General features: G+C 49.7%; 1 protein-coding gene across 1 annotated transcript; it reads left to right on the forward strand.

The window, feature by feature from the left end:
• Positions 1–1,132: 1,132 nt before the first annotated feature.
• LOC112811237 (alpha-1,3-mannosyl-glycoprotein 4-beta-N-acetylglucosaminyltransferase-like protein MGAT4E) lies at positions 1,133–16,291 on the forward strand. The gene is made up of 9 exons (XM_073884496.1): positions 1,133–1,554; positions 2,079–2,562; positions 3,949–4,094; positions 4,351–4,414; positions 7,776–7,827; positions 9,185–9,331; positions 9,716–9,812; positions 10,687–11,833; positions 16,237–16,291. The coding sequence occupies exons 6-9, from the start codon at positions 9,206–9,208 to the stop codon at positions 16,289–16,291; spliced, it is 1,425 nt and encodes a 474-aa protein (XP_073740597.1). The 5' UTR covers positions 1,133–1,554; positions 2,079–2,562; positions 3,949–4,094; positions 4,351–4,414; positions 7,776–7,827; positions 9,185–9,205.
• Positions 16,292–24,570: the final 8,279 nt, after the last annotated feature.

Consider the following 24,570-nt stretch of genomic DNA (forward strand, 5'->3'; position numbering starts at 1 on the left):
CCAGAAAGCTCTCCGGGAAGGCGACAACTCCCCCCCGCGCCCCGCAGAAGACGCTTCCCTTGCCCTTTATGATGTGTGTTTACATGGGCGGAGGGATCCCTCCCCAGCTGACAGCCACACCGCGGCCGGCTCTTCTTTTTTTAAAGAGCCTAGCCACAGGCGGTGATTGGCCGCGGCCGGGGCCGCATCAGCCTCCGGGGGCGGGGCCCGGGCCGCATTGTCTCGTCTGGGGCTGGCCGGACGCCCCAGAGGCCGGACCTGGGCAACCCCGGCCCGAAGGTCCCTGGGCTGGAGCTCCCAGAGGCCCGGGTACGAGGCCTGGGCGGGGTTCGGTCTGGCTTCCCGGGGGAGAGCAGGGTCGGAACCCAGGCGGCCGAAGCGGAACCAAGCCCCGCTCGGAGTGCCACGTCTCCAGGAACCCCCTCCTTACTCTTGGACAACACTCCGCCCCACCCGGGCCTCCGTCCCCCAAACCACCCCTATTCGTGCAGCCCCAGGGCCTTTGGACACATTCCTAAGGGCCTCCATCCTCAGCCGGCTCCCTCGTTCCCCAGGCCTCACTCCCCGAACCTGCGCGATCCTACCCCGCCCCCCGGCCTGCGCCCCAGATCTGCAGCCTTCGCCCCTAGATCCGCCCGCCTGGTGATGAGGCTCTCCCCGCGTTCCTTCCGGTCGCCTCTATCGGACGACCGCGCTCCAGGGTTGCAAACTGGGGGAGCGACTTTCCTCTCCCCCACCCCCCCACCCCTGCCGCCAGTCCCCAGCGCATTGCCGGGGGACTGGGCTCCGGGATGAGGGGCAGGCCGGACTCCCCAGCAGCCAGGGAGGGGGCGGCGGCCCGCGCAGCACGTAGCGCACGTGTAGGGGCCGCTCTCCACCCCCTCAGCCGCCCGCCGCCTCCGACCACTTGCCAGGGCTCCCGGTGTCGGCGGTGCGCCTGCCTTGCGCCGGGACCTCCGGTGTCTGCGCCCTCCAAGTACTGCACCCCTTCGACCACCACCCTTCCCTTCCCAGCCCTGGTGATCGTCTCCTCTTTCTCCTTTCCCCCGATTTCCCCACTGCACGGGCCTTCCCTCTCAGCCTCTTCACAGTCCGTCTCAGCGCCTCAGCCAATGCAGTGCCATCCCTCCCCTTCTCCCACCACTTTGGGTGTCCTGGAATGTTTGGTGTCAGATGTCCCCTGTGAAAACCCACAAACCCTGAGATCTCGAGATGAGCTGCAGCCTCTTTGGCCTGCCTGTTTTATTTACTTGGTGTACTCCCTCAGCGTCTCGTTACTATCTCCTACTGCACTCATAACTCGGTATTTGTCTTTAACACTGTCCTCTTTCCCTATACGTGGCTCTCCTCCAGGCTGGAAGCCGCTGGAGGGAAGGAGTAATGGTCTCTAGTGCTGGCACCAGGCACGTGGTAGAAAATCCACAAATATTTGTTGAAGGCGAAGGGAAAAGGCCTTGAGCGTCTGTGGCTCCGACTGGCTGAGGATGCAGCTTTGGACTGGAGAGAAGAATCTGGCTGCCCAGGGGAAGCAGGAAAAGATCTCACACTAGATCAGTATGTGCGGGGTGGGGGCCCACGTAGTGGGATAAATCCATCTTGCCCCATTCCCTGCCCTGTACATTTCCCTGGAACCAGCAACCCCTTCTCCTCTACTGGACTTGTCTCTCGTGTGGGGCTTCTTTGCTCTCTACTCTGCCCTACCCCCAGCTATGGGGGATGTCTGTTTGCATCAGCTCACCCCATGACAAGGGTCTCATCTCTGGGCTTCTTTCTCCGGGGAAGCTGGGTCTGGATCCTGGGGAGACACCTGATAACTAAATACCTCTTCCCCCTCCCCACCTCCTTTTCCTCTCCAGTCCTGGGATCCCTTCTCTGCTGACTCAGCCCATGGGGATCCAGGGTTCAGGGCTTTGGTTGACCCTCGTCCGGGCCCCCTTCCCAGGGAGCCTCCAACAGACACTGGCAAGTGGGGCAGTTCCCACGGTGTGGCCAGCCCTGCCCGTAGGGGTGGGGAGGGGCAGAGGTATCCTCACTACAGCTTCAGGGTGTTTCCTCCTTTTCTGGTTGGACCACTTCAGAGGCCCTGGACTCCTGTGGAACAACCTTGTGCTGAGAAGAGAAGCGGAAAGGCAGAGAGGGAGACTCATGTTCCCTGTTCATCCTGCAGCGCCACCGCCCCCAACTCAGGTCTCTGGACGGAGGCGTCCCCCTCAGCACGCTGTATGGCCTTGGATAGTTGGAATGTTTGGAATTCTCTATATCCGGGATGAAAGTCTTCCAACAGGAAGAAAATGACTTCTACAAGAATTATGTCAGAACTTCAGGGAGCACTACCCAATCTACCATGCTCATTTGAAATGCACAGTGTTCCGCCAAATCCGGTTGAGTGACCAGCACAGGGTCAGACACACACACTAAATGCTAGAGGCTAATTCCCTTTCTTCTCTCCCCTGGCAGGAAGTGGTGAAATGTGACCAACTAGAAATCCTGTGCTAGCATGAATGAGACAGGGCGAGCGGCTGGGAGTAATTCGGAATCTCTCAGACATATCAACACGGTGAAGTAGGTGGCAATTAGTGGCACTGCTTTTCAGGGGGGGAGTTGAGACCCAGAAAGGTTAATGAGCCAATAAAAGAGCCAGGACTGGAATGGTGATTCTAGAGCCTTTGATCTTCCCCAAACACCAAGCTGATTTCTCTAGAGCTGAGGAACCGGAACACAGACTCACCACCAGCCGCCCCTTCACCTGCCAACAGGCTTCCATTCTCTCCCCGGGCTTCACACTTCGGCTGTGATCTCCAGGACTTTTGTTTCTATCCCAAGAGTTTCACAAAACAATCCAAGTGTCACAAAACAGTACTCGCCCTCACACAGTGACGTGCTTCCATGCTGATTGAGACCCACAAGGCTGGTTGTATAACCCATTAATGGATTGTGACCCTCCATTTGAAAAAGGGTGCTCTGCGGTTCAGTTTTTCCTGCTGTTTGGGCAGCTTTCAAGATGATACAGATCAAGCAGGGAGTTTTCTCTACTCATACCCATCTAATCTTGAATTTTGGCCACTGTCTCTTCCCCCAACCCCACCCCACGTCTTCTGTAAGTCCTCCAGAACATTGTCCACATCGTATTCAAAATCGGTCATCATCTCTTCCCTCTTCAGTTTGTTTTTCATTATTTATCATTCACTTGTCTGCAACCTTCTATTCATTTTCTTCCTACCCATGCCCATGAGACTTCAACCCCAGGGATGATTTTGTGCCTCATCTTTTTAGCACCTTAGCCCAAATGGGTGCCCAGTATAAGACCGGGATCTAACATAGTCTTCCAGTCTTCCAAGACCTGACTTGGAGCAGTGGCCAAGGACTCATATGCCTCGAGGGGGTCAGAAGTAACAGGTGATCACCCATCAGGCTAGGGTGGCAACAAGTTGCAATTTTCAAGAGAAGCCAAAAGTCTAGGTTTTTATACAAGCTCCCCTCATGTTTAAATATTTAATCTTCAGGGGCACCTGGGTGGCTCAGTCGGTGAAGCAGCTGCCTTCAGCTCAGGTCATGATCCTGGGGTCCTGGATCGAGCCCCGCATCGGGTTCCCTGCTCAGCAGGAAGCCTGCTTCTCCCTCTCCCACTCCCCCTGCTTGTGCTCTCTCTCTCTCGCTGTGTCTCTCTCCGTCAAATAAATGAATAAAATCTTTAAAAATAATAATAAATAAGGGGCGCCTGGGTGGCTCAGATGGTTAAGCGTCTGCCTTCGGCTCAGGTCGTGATCCCAGGGTCCTGGGATCGAGCCCCGCATTGGGCTCCCTGCTTGGTGGGGAGCCTGCTTCTCCCTCTCCCTCCTCCCTCTACTGTTCCCCCTGCTTGTGCTCTCTCACTCTCTTCATCAAATAAATAAATAAAATCTTTTAAAAAAATAATAATAAATAAATAAATATTTGATCTTCAAACAGATTTTTAAAAAACAGTGTGTGGGCCAATCAAATGAGCTTGTGATCACTGTGTGCTGTGTGGGGCCACCTGCCCTGGAGATGCCCGTGGAATGATGAACTTCAGACCTTCAGAAAGAACAAAGGTTGCCAAGGGAGCACTCGCTGAGGTACCCAGAGAACTGTTGGAATGGAGGGGGGCTCCTGCCCCATCCCTATCCCGTGGGTCAGGTTCACTTTCCCAGGCTTAGAGAACTCTGACTTCCAGCCAAGTCAGGAGCCCACACCCAGCACGTACCTTGGCAGCAGTCACGGTGTCGGTGTCATAGATGGCCTACCCATAACTGCAGTGCTAATGAGGGACCTGGTGTCAGTGCTTTTCAATATTTATTTTCCCCCTCCCTCCATTTTTTGCCTCCTCTAAAGCCCTCAGAGAAGTGGAAATCAAATGACAAGATACGGAAAGGTCCTCAAAGTGCTGTGCATCAGTGTAAGAATCTAAAAGTAAAACTGGGGTGAAGGTTTAGGAATTAAAGTAAGATGGCTCTCCCAAATGTGAGGGAAAAGAAGACCGACCACGTTGGGGCGCCTGGGTGGCTCAGTTGGTTAAGCATCCGACTCTTGATTTTGGCTCTGGTCGTGATCTCGGTCGTGAGATCGAGCCCCGCGTCGGGCTCTGCACTGGGCATGGAGCCTGCTTAGGATTCTTTCTGCCCCTCCCTCACTCTATAAATAAATAAATGACAGTGCTGTCATGGTTGAAAACGGTAGGTGTTCCTTATAATAAACAAGCTAACGTTTACTGAATGCTAGCTATGTGCTAGGCATTTTTGTGTGAATGATCTCAAAATCCTCATAAGAACTCTTGAGAATAGGCACGATTATCTTCATTTTCTAGGTGAGGAATTGGGGTTCAGAGAGGCTGAGTCATTTAGCTAAGTTTACACAGCCAATAAGTTTAGCAGAACCAGATTCTGCCAGGCTGTCTGAGTCCAGAACCGGCGCTCTTACCCATCAGCCACACATTGCCCTTCTCTGGCATACTGCATGGTCCTGGCACCTAGCACAGTGTTTATTGAAAAAATACATGATCCTTCACCATTATCACACAATGCCTGATAATTAGTGAGCTAATAAATACTTGTGGAGCATGTTCTCCAGGCCAACTACCAGGAAAAGCACTGTAAACATAGCATTGAATAAAACAAAGTCCCTGCCCTTCAAGAGCTTATGCTCTAGTCCAGTGGATAGAGATGGACAATAAACACCTATGGGTAGGACAGCTTCTGGCACAAATAAATGCTAAAGAAAACAGAACACATGATAGAGTGATGGGAGGCTGGGTGGGAGAGGTGGTGAGTAGGTACTGTAGGCACAGTGACCTGAGGCAGGAAGAACATCTGGCTCAAATCTGAACGTTGGGAAGCTTGGAAAGTCTACAGAGAATAGCTCCAAGAGGAAGAGTACCATATACAGAGACAAAAAGCTAGGATTATCCAAGGGATGACACCCCTCCCCCCAAAAAAGCCAGCGGGTAGGGGGAGATGAAGTCAGAGGCAGGCAGAGGGCTAGACCAGACAGGATCTTGTAGGCCATGGTCCGGAGTTTGGATTCTGGAGTTTGGATTTCATCTTACTTTCAACAGCAAGCCTTTGGAGAACTGTAGACCAGGAAGGGATAGCATTTGATTTACAATTTTATTTATTTATTTATTTATTTATTTTTATTTTTTTATTTTTTTATTTTTTTTTAAAGATTTTATTTATTTATTTGAGAGAGAGAGAGAATGAGAGATAGAGAGCATGAGAGGGAAGAGGGTCAGAGGGAGAAGCAGACTCCCCGCCGAGCAGGGAGTCCGATGTGGGACTCGATCCCGGGACTCCAGGATCATGACCTGAGCCGAAGGCAGTCGCTTAACCAACTGAGCCACCCAGGTGCCCTGATTTACAATTTTAAAAGGTCTCTCTGGGGGCGCTTGGGTAGCTCAGTCAGTTGAGTGTCCAACTCTTGATTTCGGCTCAGGTCATGATCTCGGGGTGGTGGGATTGAGCCCTAAGTCAGGCTCCCGGCTCAACGGGGACTCTGCTTGGGATTCTCTCTCCCTCTCCCTCTGCTCCCTGCCACCTGCCACACACACTCTCTCTCTAAAATAAGTAAATCTTTAAAAAATAAATAAGTAAAAGGTCTCTCTGCCACATGGAGAATAGATTGCAGGAGAACAGGGGTGGAGGTGAGGAGCCAATTAGAAGGTGGTTACAATAGTCCAGACAGGCACTGCAGTGGCCCAGACTCATGTTGTAGCCATAGAGGTGGGTGAGTAAAGGTCATGCTGGGGATACATTTTGAAGGAAAAGGTAACAGAACTAATTAGATTGAATGTAGAGTGTTAAAGAGAGAGGCATCAAGGATGACTTGTCGATTCTTCCCCTGAGTAAATGGGCAAAGGGTGGTACTGTTGACTGAGATGGGGAAAACTTGGGGAGGAAGAGATTGGAGAGGTACGTCGAATCTGTGGTTCTCTTTTGGCTCTGTTAAAGCTGAGATACCTCTTATTCATCCAAACGGAGACGTTCAATAGTCAGGTATCTGGAGCTCAGAACAAGGGGTCAGAGCTGCAGATAAGATCAAGCCCGGGTTAGCAGTGCGTACGTATAGGTATGTATATACCCACAGGCTTGTATATGTTTAAGCCTGTAGATATGGAATAATGTGTACACATCTATAAATATATATACATGGACCGTATATATGTATATAGTTACACACACACACATATATGTCATACTTAAAGCCATGGGCCTGGGTAAGAACACCTAGGGAGAGCGTGTAGGAAGAAGAGAGCCAAGGACAGAGCCCTAGGACACTCCTAACAAGGACAGCCTGGGAAGAGGATGAGTCAGGAAGGAAACAGACAGGACAATCAGTGTGGCAAGAATGATGTCGGGGAAGAAAGTGTTTCAAGGAGGAGGCAGTAGTCAACCATGTCAAAAGTTGTAAAGTGTAGGGGCGCCTGGGTGGCTCCGTCGTGAAGCGTCTGCCTTCGGCTCAGGTCATGATCCCGGGGTTCTGGGATCGAGCCCCGCATCGGGCTCCCTGCTCGGCAGGGAGCCTGCTTCTCCCTCTCCCGCTCCCCCTGCTTGTGTTCCTGCTCTCGCTCTGTCTCTCTCTGTCAAATAAATAAAATATGAAAAAAAAAGTTGCAGAGAGATTGAATAAGAGGAAAGAAAGCATCACGAAGTGCGGCAACATAAGAGAGGCAGGGCTTTCACGGAGTTTTGCCGTGCTAGGGTTGCAAAGGAATGGGCAGGATTCAGAGAGACCACGAATTTAGAGCGGGATTTTGCTTTTTGCCTTCTTTCCCACCCGGACAGAGGGGAGCTCCTTGTCAAGATGTCGGGAACAGTCCAGCAGAGAGGGAGAAAGAGAGTAATGCAGAAGAGAAAGAGGGTTGTTGCAGGGGTGAAGCCCCGGAGGCGGTGAGAGGGGGTGGGAGTCAGGGCACAGCCACTCGAAGAGGGGAGTATGGTGCTCAGGTTCAGGGAAGTGGAGGGCATGGCGGCGGGGAGGTTTGATTGTTCTTGGCATCTCTTTTCTGTTAAAAGATGCCGATGCTGGTCTTTGGAATGAATATTAGCTCCCAGTTCTGAAGCGCGCACCTGCGCCCTAGTAAGTCCTGTACCTGCCCTGATGGTGGGGCAGTAAGGTGGAGGGGGAACAGCAGTAACATCACAGAGGGGTCTTGGCTCAAAGCTAGAGGACTTGCCTTGCTGGCCTCACCCTCTCTGTCATTGCGCCTGGAGTGATTGGTCCCTGCACCCCAGCTCTCTCTTCCTCTCTCCTGCCTCTTCCAGACGTCTGTGGAACTCAGAGAGCTACAAGAGGGCGGTCCTCCGGCTGTGACTGGTAAGTGACCCAGGAGGGGCAGAGGAGAACGGAGCTATGGCTGTGGCAGTGAACTCCATCAGCTGTCACTGGAAAGCCTTTTAATCCGGATATGTAGCCTTGTATTTACGTTCCGGAGAAAAGAAGCCGATCTCTTTGACATCACGTGGTTTGTATCTGAATCACCTAAGTGATTTGAAGTCTTGGCTTAAGGAAACCAGGTAAGAAAAGTTTACTCTGTGAAGCCTTCCTACCATGTATAAGTTTTACATTTAGACTCTTACCAAAGGGGCGCCTGGGTGGCTCAGTCGTTAAGCGTCTGCCTTCAGCTCAGGTCATGATCCCAGGGTCCTGGGATCGAGCCCCACATCGGGCTCCCTGCTCGGCAGGAGGCCCGCTTCTCCCTCTCCCCTACCCCTGCTTGGGTTCCTGCTTTAGCTGTCTCTCTCTGTCAAATAAATAAATAAAACAAAACAAAATAAAATAAACTCTTACCAAAAAGCTAAATAGTTAAGGGAGAGAAGCACGTTAACCTCTGTGGAAACCCTGCACTGGCAAGGATCCAGAAAACAGGGAGATTCGAGAATATTACAGCCTCAGGAACACAAAAATTACCGACTACCATTTCTTTTCTTTTGTGTACTGAACATAGAGGGAAAGAATCAAGAGCAGGTGACGAGGCATATTAAAGCCTTTCCTCTGATCATTTAGAAACAATCAGGGAAACACATTCTCACTAGAGAAAAGACACTGAAACAGAGGAAGAAAGTGGTAGACAAGTGCTTTTGAGGCTGAATTAGCCTGAAGTCCAAAGCCCAACATTTACAAAAGAATTTTTTTTTCACTCTAACAGAATCATGTTCTGATCAAGGTATGTGAGTAGGATTAAAGATGGGAATAAATTAAGGATATCCTTTATTAAAAGGTAAGAAAGGCACCAAATTGCCTAGCATTTAGCAATACTTCAAGTTCAGCTATTTTAATAAACTGACTGCTTTTTAAAATAGCAAGGGTAGGTGGTAGCATCTGTTCTCCAAGATCAAAGGGTTCATCACTGAAGCCCCAGCTGACCTTCATCATTTCGAGAAGGGAAAACTTTGGGAAAGCTGAATCTCCGAACAAACCTATAAAGAGAAGGCAGCAGAATTCACAGGACAGGTGACATTCTTTCTTTAGTTAGGGAATAAGGCTATTATATTCCATCAGGTTCCCAGCTCAGATAAAAAGGCAGGCTTTGGAAATAAGTTAACAATGAGGAGGAGGAAGGATAGAATATGGGGGATTGTGTGGGGGAAAGCTTCCACAGGACGAAGAAGTTCTAGGCATGGACAAATGGAGAGAGTGCCCAGCTGCTGTCCATGTTGACTTCTTGCTATAGGAACCACACCCCACAGACACCATGCGGTGTCCCGTCAGGCGCTGCTTCATAACGTCTGTGGGCATCGGATTCCTGTGGCTCTTCATCACTTTGAAAGTCCCCGAGGAAATTGAAGATGATCAAAACGTGATGGCTATCAAAGGCCAGGTAGCAACCCTTGCTCTCCGTGTGGGAACTGAGGATGTAGGGTGGGAATGGTGTGAACAGGTAGTTTCTCAAAGCACCTGTACCTTTTCACCTGAGAGCAGGAAGCTCCAAAGGGAGTTGGGATATGAACTTGGACCCGTCGGTCCATAAAGAAGCTGCTCCCCCACCCCCAACATTTGTTAGGGTAAGGAAGAGAGCAAATAGAGCTGGAGCCCTCCATACTTTGGCCAGTGGTCAGACATCCTGGGAATGTGCTGGGCTCACTCTGGGGAGGGTGATCCATTCCCTCTCTTTCCTGGAAAAGCTTATGAGAAGGCTCTAGGGGCTAAACCCTATTCTTTTTATGAAAGGAGGTACATGTTTTGCCTTTTGTCAATGCTCTAGGAGGACAATTATGACAAAAGGAAAGACCCGAGACCATTAGAAGACTGGCAGAATCTTACCTTCGAATATTTTAAAGCAATTCAGCAGAGAAGAAAAAGTGAGTTCCAAGGAGGAGAATGGGGGATCCTAGGGAAAGTAGGAACATCAAGAGAAGTAAGGTAGCTGGGAAGGAAAGAAAGAAGGGAGAGAGAAAAGGCAGGACTGTGCCCAGGAACATTTGAATCTGGCAGACAATTCTCTCCCCACCATGACATTTATATATCAGGAATGAAGAAGAAGAAGGGAAAAGATAATTGTTACAGGAAAGCAGAATTGCTGGTTTAGAGAACATTTGGGTTAGAAGGGGCCTTAGAGTCATAGTCCAAATCCCCGAGTTTTGTGGATCAGGATCTAAGCTCCGGAGGGAAGAGACTTGCCCAAGTTCACACAGTCAGTGGCAGAACTGGGACAGGAACCTGGGGTTCCTGACTTATGAAGAACTGCTTTTCCTTTCACCTAAAGGTGAGCTTTGGGAAGATGAACTGGATAAAACAAAAAGAATGATAATATCTATAATATTAGCTAATACTTACTGAGCACCTAAGCCATGTGCTACAAAATTCTGGCTCAAAGAAGACACAAAGGGACCCACGGGGACTCAGTATCACCTAGCTTAGTGCTTTTCAAACTTAAACATGCATATTAAGTTCTTGGTGATACTGTTAAAATGCAGATTCTGTTTATCTAGGAACCCAGATTCTGCATTTCTAATAAGCTTTCAGATGAGACTGATGTTACTGGACTAAGGACCACATTCTGGTTCGCAATTATCCAAGCATCCCCTCTACCAAAAGAGAGCATGGAATAGAAATAGGAGAGGAGAGAAAGAAACAGAGAAGGTCCCAGAGAGCATCCCAACCCCTAGCCCTCTGACCACCTTTACCACCAACCCAGTGTACACTGACAATTGTCCCTCTTTGGCCTCTCCTTAGCATGGCTGACAGTGGGCATCTCCTCAGTGCCACAACCAGATCAAAGAAGCCTCTTGTACACATTGGTCTCTCTGTTCCGTGCTTCCTCTAAGATTGAGCAGAAACGTCTCACGGTGCTGGTCCACCTGGCACATTCTGACCTCACCAGGCTCAGAGAAACCGTTCTCCATATTTCAACCCTCTTCAGCCCACAGATCTTGGCAGGGCAGCTGCTACTGATCCATGCTCCACCTGATGCCTACCCCTCCATGGATGACATGAGGAAGGAGGCCCATCATGGGGAATTCTACTCTAAGCAGAATATCGATCACGCCTTCCTCATGAGCTTTGCCACAAGGCTCTCTGAATACTTCCTGTTACTGGAGGACAATGTCTTTTCTGCCCCCAACTTTATCACCCACATTCATTGGAAGGTGAACACCATGAGGTCCAACCCATGGGTGCTACTGGAGTTCTCTAATATGGGCATCCTTGGCAAACTCTTCCACAGCAAGGACCTCCCACTCCTGGCCCATTTCTTACTCCTTTTCTACAAGGAGAAGCCCCTTGACAGGCTGATCCCCCACTTCCGTACCCTCCTAGCTCAGAAAAACCCAATCATCTGCAGACCTTTCCTTTTCTACCACAGGTTCTCCTACCACATCTCTAACGACACCCAGAAGGCCACACCAGTTCAGAAAAAGAACCCCTATGTTCCTGACAACCCACCTGGAGCCATTTTCACGGATATGAAGGTTTTTGATGTTCATTTCCCCTGGGAAGCCTACACCCTGGACGAGTCATTCTTCTGGACCCACAATGTTAGTGCAGGGAACCACCTGACAGTCATTTTGAACCATCCGGCGAACTTGAGCAAAGTGCAAGTACTGACAGGCACCATCGTGGATGGAAAGTACGCCCTGAAGAAGGGGCAAGTGGAGCTGGGCTACGACCCCGAGGGAATGCCTCAATACTGTACCAGCTTCACCTTGCTGGGCCATCTCTTCGAAGGGCAGATGAATCAGGAGGTATTTCTGAAAAGGATGGGGCACAATGTGAGCTGTGTAAGGCTGGTGGTGAAGGCTGATCAGGTTGGCGGTCTTATAATCAGGCATATTTACCTCTGGGAGCAAAATGCCAAAGATATGGAAGCAGCTCGGAGTTGGAGGTAAATCACTAACAGTGTAAAAAATTAAAGTCTTGAAGCCGTTCCATTCCAGCCTATCTGACTGACATAGGGGAGATGTCAGGGAATGAGGGGCGGAGAGAGAAGACTCTATGGTTCCTTTGGTGCCACCATGATGTTAAGAGACCGGTTCCTTCCTTTTTCTACCCAGACAAGTGATTCTTATAGGATATCTTTTTCTGGGAGCAGATATAGCTTAACCCAACTTGGGGAAAGGCCTTGGTCAATCCCAGAATGGTTAGATTTTTGGGATGCTGAGATCAGCACAGAGGGTGTACATATACACACTCCCATGGTGACACATAGTCAGAGGTGGGGGGAATGTAATGTGGTAGTAGGAGGGTAAATGGGGAAATCCTGGGGTGTCCCTAAAATTGATATAAGAAGGCAAGAAAGTGACTCTCATTAGAAGTCAAATTCTCTGAAATTCAGGAAAGCGGCAGATGGACTGATAGCAATAAAACTAAGCCCTTAACTCTATCCCTTTAAGCTGTTTCATAGTGCCCGTCTATTTTATCCTTTCCTCAAAAACAAAACTTGGACATAAGTAGTTTGTAATTAAAACTTCACTTTCTTATCAGCAATTCACTCCTTAACTCCCCCACTGGCTTCTACATCCACAATACTACTGAAACTCTTCCCTATTTGTAGTGACAAAAGTAGTCAAAACCCAGTTGCATTTTTTCAGAGCTCATTCCCCTAAACTCTGCAGCAATACACAATACTAACAAGCGTTCCTTCTTGAAACAGCCTTCTTCCTTGACTTCTGGGATTCATTCATTCCTCAGATACTTATCGAGTGCCTACTATGTGCCAGGCACACACAAAAAAAGCCCCTGTCAGGGTTAAGTACGTGGTCTTTTGGAATCACAGACCTGCTCTTCCTAAAATATTCTTGGGGGCTTAGGAAAGGCTTCTTGGAAAATATGGTATCTAAGCCTAGACCTGACGATAATTAGAGAAGATATCTAGGTAATGTGGGAAGAAGGTCGGGGAGCTTTTTCCAGTAAAAGAAACAGCATGCCGAGAAGTAGGCCAGAGGTGAGAAAGGACATGGTTCATTTGGGAAAACACAAACCATTTAGAGGGACAGGAGATGGAGTGCAAGCTGGAGAAGGGATGGGGCAGAAGATGAAGCCTACAGGACTGAGAGAGGACCAGCTTGAGAAGGACCACAGACAATTCAATGGGTGAAAGAAGAGTCTTTTCAACAAATGGTGTTGGAACAACCGAATATCTACATGCAAAAGAATGAAGTTAGACCCCTACTTCACACCATATAAAAAATTGACCCCAAATGGATCATAGACCTAAATGTAAGAGCAAACACTAAAAAATTCGTAGAGGAAAATATAAGGTGTAAATCACTGTGACCTTGGATTAGGCAATGGTATATTAGGATATGACACCAACAGCATCAACAATCAAAGAATAGATAATTGGACTTTATCAAAATCAAAAACTTTTGTACTTCACAGGACACGATCAAGACAGTGAAATGACAACACACAGGATGGAAGAAAATATTTGCAAATCATATATCTGAAAGGAGACTGGTATTCAGAATATTATAAAGAACTCTTATACTCAATAATAAAAACACAACCCATTAAAGATGGGCAAAGGATTTGAATAGAGATTTCTCCAAGGAAGATGTACAAATGGCCACTAAGCACATTAGAAGATGCTCATCATCAGTCATCAGGGAATTGCAAGGCAAAACCACAATGAGATACCACTTCACACCCACTAGGAAGGCTCTAATTAAAAAAACATGGAAAAATAAGTGTTGGTGAAGATTTAGAGAAATTGGGACCCACATCCATTGCTAGTGGGGTTGTGAAACAGTACAGCAGCCACTTTGGGAAAGTGTTTAGCAGTTCCTCAAAATGTTCAACAGATTACCGTGTGATCCAGCAATTCCACTCCTAGGTCTATACTCAGGAAAATGAAACTTATATCCATGCTAAGACGAATGTTCATAGCAGTATCATAATGACCAAAAAGTGAAAACGATCTACATGTCCAACTGATGAAAGGATATGCAGAATGAAGTATATGTCCATACAATGAAAGAGTAGTTGGCCATAAAAACGAATGGAGTACTGATATATGCTACATGGAAGAAATCGGTCACAAAAGGCCACATATCATAGGATTCCATATATAGGAAATGTCCAGACTAAGCAAATCCATAGAAACCGAAGTAGATTAATAGCCAGGGCTAAGAAAAAGGGAAATGGACAATGACGTCTAGGGGCGCCTGGGTGGCTCAGTCAGTTAAGTGCCCAATGCTTGATTTCGGCTCAGGTCATGATCTCAGGGTGGTGAGATGGAGCCCCACATTGGGCTCTCTGCTCAGGAGGGAGTCTGCTTGGCATTCTTTCCCTCTTCCTTTCCCTTTGCCCCTCCCCCTGCTTGCACACTCTCACTCTCTCAAATTAATAAATCTTCTTTTTTTTTTAAAGATTTTATTTATTTATTTGACACAGAGAGACACAGTGAGAGAGGGAGCACAAGCAGGGGGAGTGGGAGAGGGAGAAGCAGGCTTCCCGCGGAGCAGGGGTCCCCATGTGGGGCTCGATCCCAGGACCCTGGGATCATGACCTAGCCGAAGGCAGACTCTTAATGACTGAGCCACCCAGGCGCCCCTCAAATTAGTAAATCTTAAAAAAAAAAAAAAGAAAGAAAATGACTTCTAATGGGTGTCTTTTATAGTGATGAAAATGTTCTAAAATTAGGGGCTGTCCTAAAATTAGGGGCACCTGGCTAGCTCAGTCAGTAGAGTGTGCAACTCTTGATCTTAAGGTTATAAGTTCAGGGCGCCTGCGTGGCTCAGTGGGTTAAGCATCTGCCTTCGGCTCCGGCCATGATCCCAGGGCCCTGGGATCAAGTCCCACATGAGGCTCTTTGCTCAGCGGGGAGCCTGCTTCTCCCTCTGCCTGCTCCCTCTGCTTGTGCTCTCTCTCTCTCTCTGACAAATTAAAACAAAAAAAAGTTTCTAAAATTGATTGTGGTAATGGTTGCACAACTCTGTGAATATACTAAAAACTATTGAACTGTGTACTTTAAAAGGTGAACTTGGGGAGCCCAGGTGGCTCAGTCAGTTAAGCATCTGACTCTTGATTTCAGCTCAGGTCATGATCTCAGGGTTGTGGGATCGAGTCCCTGCATTGGGCTCCATGCTGAGCATAGACCTTGCTTGAGATTCTCTCTCTCCCTCTCCCTCTGCCCCAACCCTTGCTTGTGCTCTCCCTTTCTCAAAAAAAAAAAAAAAAGTGAATTTTATGGTATGTGAGTTAAATCTCCATAAAGCAGTTATTTAAAAAAACAACAACAAGGGCGCCTGGGTGGCTCAGTTGGTTGGGCGACTGCCTTTGGCTCAGGTCATGATCCTGGAGTCCCGGGATCGAGTCCCGCATCGGGCTCCCTGCTCGGTGGGGAATCTGCTTCTCCCTCTGACCCTCCCCCCTCTCGTGCTCTCTCTCTCTTTCTCTCTCTCAAATAAATAAATAAAATCTTAAAAAACAACAACTGTAGAAGTACATGAAGGGGTTTCGACTACCCTGATGGCAACAGGGAATGCAGGAACAGTTTTAAGGAGAGCAAAATGACCTGTGCTGTGCTTTGGAAAGATCACTACTGCTGTGCAGACTACTCTGAAGGGGGTCAAAATGGAGAATCCAGTTAGAATTAAATAAGGAAATATGGACACGTGTCCATCTCAGCACCTGGCATATAATAGATAATAATAAATGACACTTCCCTCTTCCCTTCTCTTTCCCACCTTGCTTCCACAAATCCTACACCAGTCTATATTTCCACATGCCTCTCTGACTGGTGATCCCTGTCATTGACAGTTTCCTCTGCCCATCCCTAAACATGGGAATATTCCAAGGCCCTTTACTCTTCATCATCTATATCTTCTTTCTCCAATTTCTCAGTCACGCTCAGAGTCGCCTGGAAGAGGTTTCAGGTGCTACCTAAGTCAGCAGCATCCTCTGAGGTCTCCAGGGCGAGCCTCAGTGTCTTCTTCTCCAGCCGATGATGGGTACCCTCCACTTGGCTCTTCCACTGTCATCTCGAGCTCAACATGTCTAAAACCAAATTCTTTAGCTTGCTAAAAGCCAGTACACCCCTCCAAAGACGTCTATTTCTGGCCATGGTTACCTTACATACATAAACTCAAAATCTTAAAACAGTGTTTTAAAAAAGTGGTCTATGAACCACTTGCATCAGAACCAGCTGGAATGGCTTGTTTAAAATGCTTTTACCAAATCTTGCACCTTCTCCACCCAAAGTGCTTCAACCTCTGTGATTTTCTATGTTCATGTCCACCCCAGTATAGACCTATCACTTCGGCTCACGTTCAAACTTTTCCGCAGAGTGACCTCTACGAGCCAAGGAGCATTCTATGTCGGGCCCTGGGCACCAGGGTAAGAGGTAAGAGGCTGTAGACTCTGGCTTAAAGAGCTCCTGGTCTAGTGTGAGGGACAACTAAAATCCAGAATTCAGGGGGCACAGTGGAGCGAGGGCGTGACCGTGCCTGGAGCCATGAGGGACAGTTTCACAGAGGAGGTGACAGGCAAACGGATGAGGTATTTCTCAGGCAGGGAAGTGGAGGGAAGGGTATTCCAGGCAGAAAGTGTAAGTGAATAAGCCAAGGAAGGGGACTAAGATCCTATCAGGGCACCTTCTCCTTGGACAGTGGCTGGGCCTTATTCCCGTGTCACTGGGACCCTGAGGTAACATGGGTGGGTGAAGCAAAGCCTGGGGTAAGAACCCAGGAGTAACGCTGTTGTCCTAACTGACAGTTATCCTCAGCCTCGGTGTCTGGGAGACGGTGGAAAGTGGTGAGGCCTGTGGCCTGGGGCTCTGCAGCCCCATGTGAAGGGCTGCTCAGCTTTCCTGGATGGGTGCCCTATATGCATGTGGGCCCTGTGTTGCCAGATCTGGCGATTTCTCAGGAGAAGATGGAAATCCCAATTTTTATGTTAGACTGCTCAATTTTTTATTTTATTTTTTAAGGTTTTAAAGTAAGCTCTACACCCAGTGTGAGGCTCGAACTCATGATCCTGAGATCAGGAGTTTCATGTTCTACCGACTAAGCCCCTAGACCTCTCAATTTTTAAAGTGCTGGTGACTAATTCAAAAGATATAAAAACACAATTTTATTTTTATTATTATTTGTTAGAGATTTTATTTATTTATTTGACACAGAGAGAAAGAGAGCACAAGCAGGGGGAGCGGCAGGCAGAGGGAGAGGGAAAAGCAGGCTTCCCGCTAAGCAGGGAGCCCGATGCGGGGCTCGAGCCCAGGACCCTGGGATCATGACCCGAGCCGAGGGGAGGCGCTTCACTGAGCCCCCCAGGCGCCCCTAAAAACACAATTTTAGAACATAACGAGCGATGACTCGGCTCCGGTCTGGGGAGGCTTTCCCAGGTTACCAGTTGTAGCTCAGGTTACAACACCCTTGATTAGGTTACGACTTCTTGGATACTCTCTGGCAATCATTTTCACTTCAGAAGCACTAGTCGCTTAGATGGATTCTCAGGACACACCCTCACCTCTATCAGTAACGCAAACCATCTTTGAGCACGGATTAGTCTGCAGAGATGGCGGAATTGATCTGTTCCATTCATTAGCTCCACTTTCAGAGGCTGACGTCATCCTCCTATTGACTCCCCCACCCTATTTGGGGCTTAATGTCCTCCTGAAGAACCGAGCCATTTAGGATAAGCCATCTAATGATTTACAATGAGTGTCATAATTCAAAAGGAAGCCCTGTCCTTATGGATTAGGGTATCCAAGGGTTGAGGAACTGAAAGGGATTGCTACAGTTTAGGATTTAGGGTGTAGCTCAGGCCAGGTCCTGGCTGGGTGTGACTGAAAGAAGCTGCAATGTGGGTCAAAGTCACAGACCCCAGCGTGGGCGTGCCAGCTCCCCGAGACTGGCCTCCTTCCCATGTGCTGGGTTGTGGGGTCTTACCTTGAAGTAGCTGAATGGTAAAGGCAAATGATGAGGTGAGTCATTATGGGGTTGGCAGATGAAATGCAGCTAGGAAAGAAAGCAACCCACATCACTGGGGAATGATTACAGGGGCTCTGGTGATGAGTACTGAGAATGATGTGCTTCCTCAGACCTCTTTTTAAAGAGAAGTCCCGGCGAAGGTTTGGAGGGTGTGGGGCTTGTGGCTGCCATGTGTCTGATTGAGCATTATAGGCCTACCTTCCCCACCACCTCCTTCTCTGGAACATTCTTTGTCTCTCTTTTTTAATTTTTTAAAGATTTTTATTTATTTATTTGAGAGAGAGAGAGAGAGAGAGAGAAAGAGAAAGCAAGTGCAGGGGGAGGGGCAGAGGGAGAAGCAGACTCCCAGTTGAGCAGGGAGCCTGAGATGATCGTGACCTGAGCCAAAGGTGCTTAACCGACTGAGCCACCCAGGCGCCCCTCCTTGTCTCTTTTTTTTTTTTTTTTTAAGATTTTATTTATTTATTTGAGAGAGAGAATGAGAGATAGAGAGCACGAGACGGAAGAGGGTCAGAGGGAGAAGCAGACTCCCTGCTGAGCAGGGAGCCCGATGTGGGACTCGATCCCGGGACTCCAGGATCATGACCCGAGCCGAAGGCAGTCGCTTAACCAACTGAGCCACCCAGGCGCCCCCCTCCTTGTCTCTTAAAGTGAATGCTCTGCTCCCTGTTTCAAGTGAGGGTTAGGGCAGGGGAAGCCAAGAAAGTCACTGATCAAAGTTGCCTTAATCTTCTGTGGGGGGAAGTGAACTCTAAGATCAGCCTTGGCTATGAGAAACCAAGATGCTTCTTTGAGCCCAAATTCTGCTCTTGCTCTCCAACTCCTTGCTGGGGCTTTTTGGAATCGGTGAGATGCAGAGCTTTAGGTCAGATTTTGAGTTCATTCTAGGCCCCAGTCCCTTCCTAAACACATCCCTCCAAGTCTTCTTTCCATGTCCTGCTAATCTTACTCTGGCCTCTCACAAGCCAGAAACCCTCTTACAAAAAGCTAAAAGAACTGGGATTTTGCATGAGAGGAAGATGAGGGGTGACATTTAAAAAAACATTTTTTTAAGTAATTTCTACACCATCGTGGGGCTTGAACTCACGACCCCGAGATCAAGAGTTCCATGCTCTAGGACTGAGCCAGCCAGGTGCCCTGAGGGGTGACATTCTTAAGGAAAGGAAATGTTGCTTTAAGAGGATGTTTTGGAGGGTTGAAAAAAGTAAGGAGGCTTCTTAAAAAGGAGGTTTTATGGGGAGGCCTGGGTAGCTCAGTAGGTTAAGTGTCGGCTCAGGTCACGATCCCAGGGTCCTGAAATTGAGTCCCACATCGGGCTCTTCACTCAGCCTGGAGCCTGCTTCTCCCTCTGCCCGCCCCCCCCCATGCTGGCTCTCTCTCTCTCTCTGACAAATAAATAAATAAAATCTTAAAAAAAAAAAAGGAGGTCTTAGGGTGGGTGGTTACAACTGTGGCTTTTAGAGTCAGCCTAACAGGGTCCAAAGCCCAGCTGTCGTTTACTGGAAGAACAACTTTGGGAAGTTACTTTATCCTCCAGACCCGAGTTTTCTCATTAGGTACAATGGGGATAATAAAGAGCAGGGCTGTGAAAATTAAGGGTGAGAAATACATGAAGCACTTAGAATATTGTAGGTACTTAGGTAAGCGCTGGGTGAGCATTAGACGCTGCTAGAATTACCCAAAGAAAAAAAGGGTAAAAAGATTCTGTAGTTCCCATCAAGTGTGCCTTGGCTCCCTGTCGCCCACACGCTCCCCACCCAGTCTGGAATCCCTCCCTCTTTTTCTGCATGGCTAACCCCTGCCTCTTTGGCAAGATCCAGCTCGGCGGCCCTTTCAAAGAACTCCCAGGGCAACTTGAGTTGGATTTGTCTGGACAGTGAGTTCCTGCTTAACCTCCAAATCCATTGCCCAAACTCTGTGGGTGTTTGTTGAATGAGTGAATAATCCCCTTGCTTTTTAAAGTCATTTTAGTTCATAAATCTCATAGGAAGGAAAACCTTATCTGGTTTAATCTTCAGAAGCACAACTGTAGGAGCGATCTCCCTTTTACAGATTAAAATATATAAATATAAATGAGAGAGACATTGACCTGGGGTCCCACAGCATTGCCACAACACAGACCCTGGCTGAGGCCCTTGGGGTAGGAGTGCAGCCAAAGGTGGCCGTGCTGGGGCGGTCCCCCCTCCCCTGGGCCCAAGGGACAAGGCTGCCAAGAAACTTCATAGACGTCACCACCCAGCTGCCTGCAGCACCCAGCCCTTCCCCCGATGGCCATTCCTGTGGGTCCTGGCCCACTCAGCCCACAGCGTCCGCGGACCCTAAGCCCCCCCTCCCGGCCCCGCGCAGTGAACCCAGCCAGTGCCGCCCACCCTCCCCGTGCAAGGTGGGTCCTCCCTTCCCGGGACCTTGGTCATGCAGTGGGGCTGCGGGGCGGGTGTGGAGGAAGCGAAGCGAAGTGGGAGTACAAGCCCCCCCCCCATCCCTCCTGGGCTCCCCCAGGTCAGTCCACGCTGTCTCCCTCGCTGGCCTCCTTTGCTCCTTTTATGCCTGCCACATCCTTTATCCAAAGCAGCTGCTTCATGTCCTCCGAATTGCCTTGTAGGGGAATGGCATCTGTCTTTTGGTAGCCAGATTCCTGCTACCAAGCCCGGGCTGGGCAGCACAGCATCTGGTGCCCAGGTGAGACTGGGGAGACTTGATACCCACTACTCCGGGAGGGTTGGGGAGCAGCCCGCCAGCCCCTGGGCCCCGCAATGAGACCCCTGCCTCCCTCCCCTCGGCCCCCACCCCCAGGACTCGGCAGCGGTCCCCCTCCCGCCGGGTTTCTCATTTGTCCAAACCTTTGAGTCCCCACTGAGGGCTAAACACCTGAGGTGAGGGCCTGCGCCCAACTCACATCCTGCCGGAGGCCTTTGAGGCTCTCCCTGGGAATGAGTAAACTCTGTTTACCAGGTTAATGCGGTTCAACGAGAAGCCCACAGTTTTGGGGTCACCCAAACGTGGGCTTCAGTTCAGCTCTGTTTACTAGCTAAGATCTTAAAATGTGATTCCCCTCCCCGAGCAGATGGTGGACGCTCCGAGCACATCAGCTTACCCCTCCCTTGGCTTTAGGAGACTGAGGTGCCTAACACCCAGCCGAGGACCCAGCCGGGCGCCTCTTCCCTGCCCATCCCCAGCCCTAGAGGACCACAGGCTGCGGCGACTCCCAAGGGCCTGCTCCTTTGAAACTGGGAAGTTGCTCCCTGCTGACACTTCCCCCAGGGCAGGATCAGCCCTCCCACGGGGTCTGAACTCCTCCCCTCTCCTAGGGAGCCTCGGACAGGCCCAGGCAGGTAGGACATTTCCTCTGTGTTGTCTGCCCAGCCCTGGGTGGGTGGGGAGGACAGATTTTTCCCACCAGGACACCTCAGGGCATGATTCTCCTCCTTCTGGTTGGGCTATTTTCGAAGTGACGGCCACGGAGCTATTATCACCGAGGGGGCTGAGACAAGACGGCCACCCAGGCTCCCTGCCCCGCCCCCCCAGGCATCAGCATCCCCGCCCACCCGTCCACTTGGGCACTGGCAGTGTCTACCTGGTCCAGGGAGGAGGAAGGGGTGGGACAGATCTGTGAACTCAGACACTTGACCTCTGTGATCCCAAGTTCTCTTATCTGTCAATGAAGGTATTATCCTCACAGGGTTGCTGTGGGAGTCAAATGAGATTAGCATGTGTGAGGGCTCAGAATTTTTAGGCAAGGAAGACATCATGTTGGGTCATGACATTACCTCTTACAGACCCTCCGGGGGCTTCCCCACAGCTCCTGGCGTAAACCTGTTTTAACACTGCCTACAGCTGCCTCACTGATTTCGTCTCCCGCCACCTCAGCCACACGGTTCCTGCAGTTCTTTCCATGGGCCTGACCTCGTGCTAGACCTGGAGCTTCCCCGTGGCCTGTTTCCTGGCCTAGACCTCCTCCCTCTGGCTAACTCTGTCGTCCGCTTCGGTGAGGGGTCCTCAGAGGAGCCTCCCCTGCCCCCCCGCCCAAGGCCAGGCCTCCTGCTACCCGCTTTCTTTGCATACCTCAAGCTGGAGCTGGGGAACAGTTGAAGATCTGGTACCCGCTCCTAGAGGATGTGCTTCCTGATAGCCCCGCGTGCCTATTTGTTCACCCCCGTGTCCCAAGGCTTCACAGTACAAAGTAGGCATTTTATCATCTGTTGAAAGAAAAAGCTATAGAATCCTAGAATCTAAGGGAGCTTCACGTCATCTCAACTCTCCCTTAGCCTGAAGTCTGCAGCAGGCACATCATGCCCACCGCCCCCCTCGCCCCCCAGGACACAGCAGGCCCAGCAGAAAGAAGGAACGGGAGGGCCGGTCTGACTTGTCCCCCTCACTCCTTCCTACGAACACTTGAACTTCTGGTCACTTGCATCTTCCCCCTCCTCTCCCTTTCCTGACCCCAGCAGAACTTGTCCTGTTCACTCTGTCGCCTCAGTGCCAGGTTGGGGGCACTGTTCTGCGGGTGATTAGGTTCACCTGTCAGCAAACCTCCCGCCTGCTCCCCATCCCTCTCGCCAACCAAGGAGCGGGGCCTCTCCCAGCAAGTGGGTTCAGGTCCAGGTCCCAGCCATGCCGTCCTAGCTGTTAGACCTTGGACCAATCCATTTCGGTAGTGGTTTCCTCATCTGCAAAACAGGGATGCTGCTTCACAAAATGGTTGGGATCAGGAGGGACACAAATGACTGTGTGTGTGTCTGACCCTGTGGCAAGCACTTCCTGCGCCTTCGTCACTACAGCTCAGTGCGATGGAACCCATTTACCTTATGTCTGAGGTCACTGAAGCGCAGAGAATGAAGCGCATGAACCCAGAGCTTTCCCGACTGTGTGCTTGCTCTGTCAAGGTCAGGGGCAGAGTAGGTGCTCCATAGGTTTAGGTTATTTCGGCTCAAGTTCCTCAAGTTACTGAAGGCACCTGGGGAGGTTTGTCTGCTGAGGCCGGGAGCCTCCACAAAGTCCGTGCTGATGTTTGAGGCAGGGACATAGAAACGAGGGATTCCTCTTCTCCCTCCCTTTGAGGACTGAATTCCCACCTTTCTGGGCCAGTGGCACTGTGTCGGTCATGGGAGAGATGATGGGACCAGAGGCAGTTACAAAGTGCTCCAAAGGGGTGACAGGAGCTTAAAATCAAATTCCTTAATCTCAGGAAGTGAGGGAACACGTTTTTTCCTTCGTTGAAAGCTGTATTCCGTTTGGGCCATGCAGGTCAGATTGAGGAACAATTTTTCTTAGAAGTCTGCACTGATGCCTTTATTGTACTGTTTCTGCGAAAGTCTGGCTCTCAACTCCGGCTGCACATTTGCTTCACCTAAGGAGATTTTTAGAAAAATACCAGAGCGTGGATCCAAGAGCAGTTAGACAGAAGCTCCAGGGTAGAGCCCTGTCATTGGTTTGTGAAAGCTCCCCAGGTGATTCCAACGTGCGGACTGGGCTGGGGACCACCGCCCGCCAATGGTCCCCTAACAGTGTGGTCTTGAAGCGGCATCACCTGGGAACTTCTTAGAACTGCAAATTCTCGGGCCTCACCCGGACCTATCGAATCAGAAACCAAGAGTGGGGGGGTGGTGACCAGCAATCGTGTTTACAAACCTTCCGGGGATACAGATCCAGGCTACAAAATAACTCTTAGGAGGGCACAAAGTTTTAAAGCTGGCAACAGTCAAAAAGGTCATCTTAGGGGCGCCTGGGTGGCTCAGTTGTTAAGCGTCTGTCTTTGGCTCAGGTCATGATCCCAGGGTCCTGGGATCGGGCCCTGCACCGGGCTCCCTGCTCCGCGGGAAGCCTGCTTCTCCCTCTCCCACTCCCCCTGCTTGTGTTCCCTCTCTCGCTGTGTCTCTGTCAAATAAATAAAATGTTTTTTCCATTTTTTTATTGTAAATAAATAAAATATTAAAAAAAAAAAAAGGCCATCTTCTCTAAGCTTGTCCTTAGTGTCTGGGAAAGGGAGGGAGAGCTACACGGCTTCCCCCAACACTACCCAGCAAGTTCTGGGCAGAGTCAGGTGTAGGACCTGTCCACTCTTGGACGGTCTTGGAGTAGATGGTCTGCAAGAACAGCCACAATTCCCCCATCCCTGTACGTGCAGGGCTCCCTTCCCACCAAGAGGTAGACTTCATTTCCCTTCAGGATTTGTTGCCGGGCTATTGTAACAAAGTACCACAAACTGGGTGCTTAAGACAACATAAAGTTGTCTCACGGCTCTGGAGGCTAGAAGTCCGAGATCAAGGTGCAGCCGGCGACACGTTTCCTCTGAGCCCACTAGGGCAGTCTCTGTTCCAGGGCTCTTTCAGTACCTGACAGGTGTGAGAGCATTAACTCCAACCCACATGGCATTCTCCTTGTGGAAATGTCCAAATTCCTCCTTTAATAAGGACACAAGTCATATTGGCACCCTACTCCAGTATGACCTTCCAGTTAAGGCCACATTCTGAAAAACCAAAAGTTAGAACTTCAGTGTATGATCTTGAGTGGGTAAGGGCCACGATTCAACCCGTAACACCTCCCATTGAAGCTGGGCCTTAAGGCCTAGGTCTTCAGAGTCCTCTGAGCTTCTATCTTCCTGCTCTGGAACCTGGCGACTATGTAATGCCTGACTACACCGGCTGGACGAGAGACTTGGAGAGAAAGGGAGGTGCAGGCCACCCCCAGA

Source organism: Callorhinus ursinus, unplaced genomic scaffold, assembly GCF_003265705.2.
Source record: "Callorhinus ursinus isolate GAN/ISIS: 27379988/994484 unplaced genomic scaffold, GSC_fseal_2.0 scaffold57, whole genome shotgun sequence".
Taxonomy (NCBI): Eukaryota; Metazoa; Chordata; class Mammalia; order Carnivora; family Otariidae; genus Callorhinus; species Callorhinus ursinus.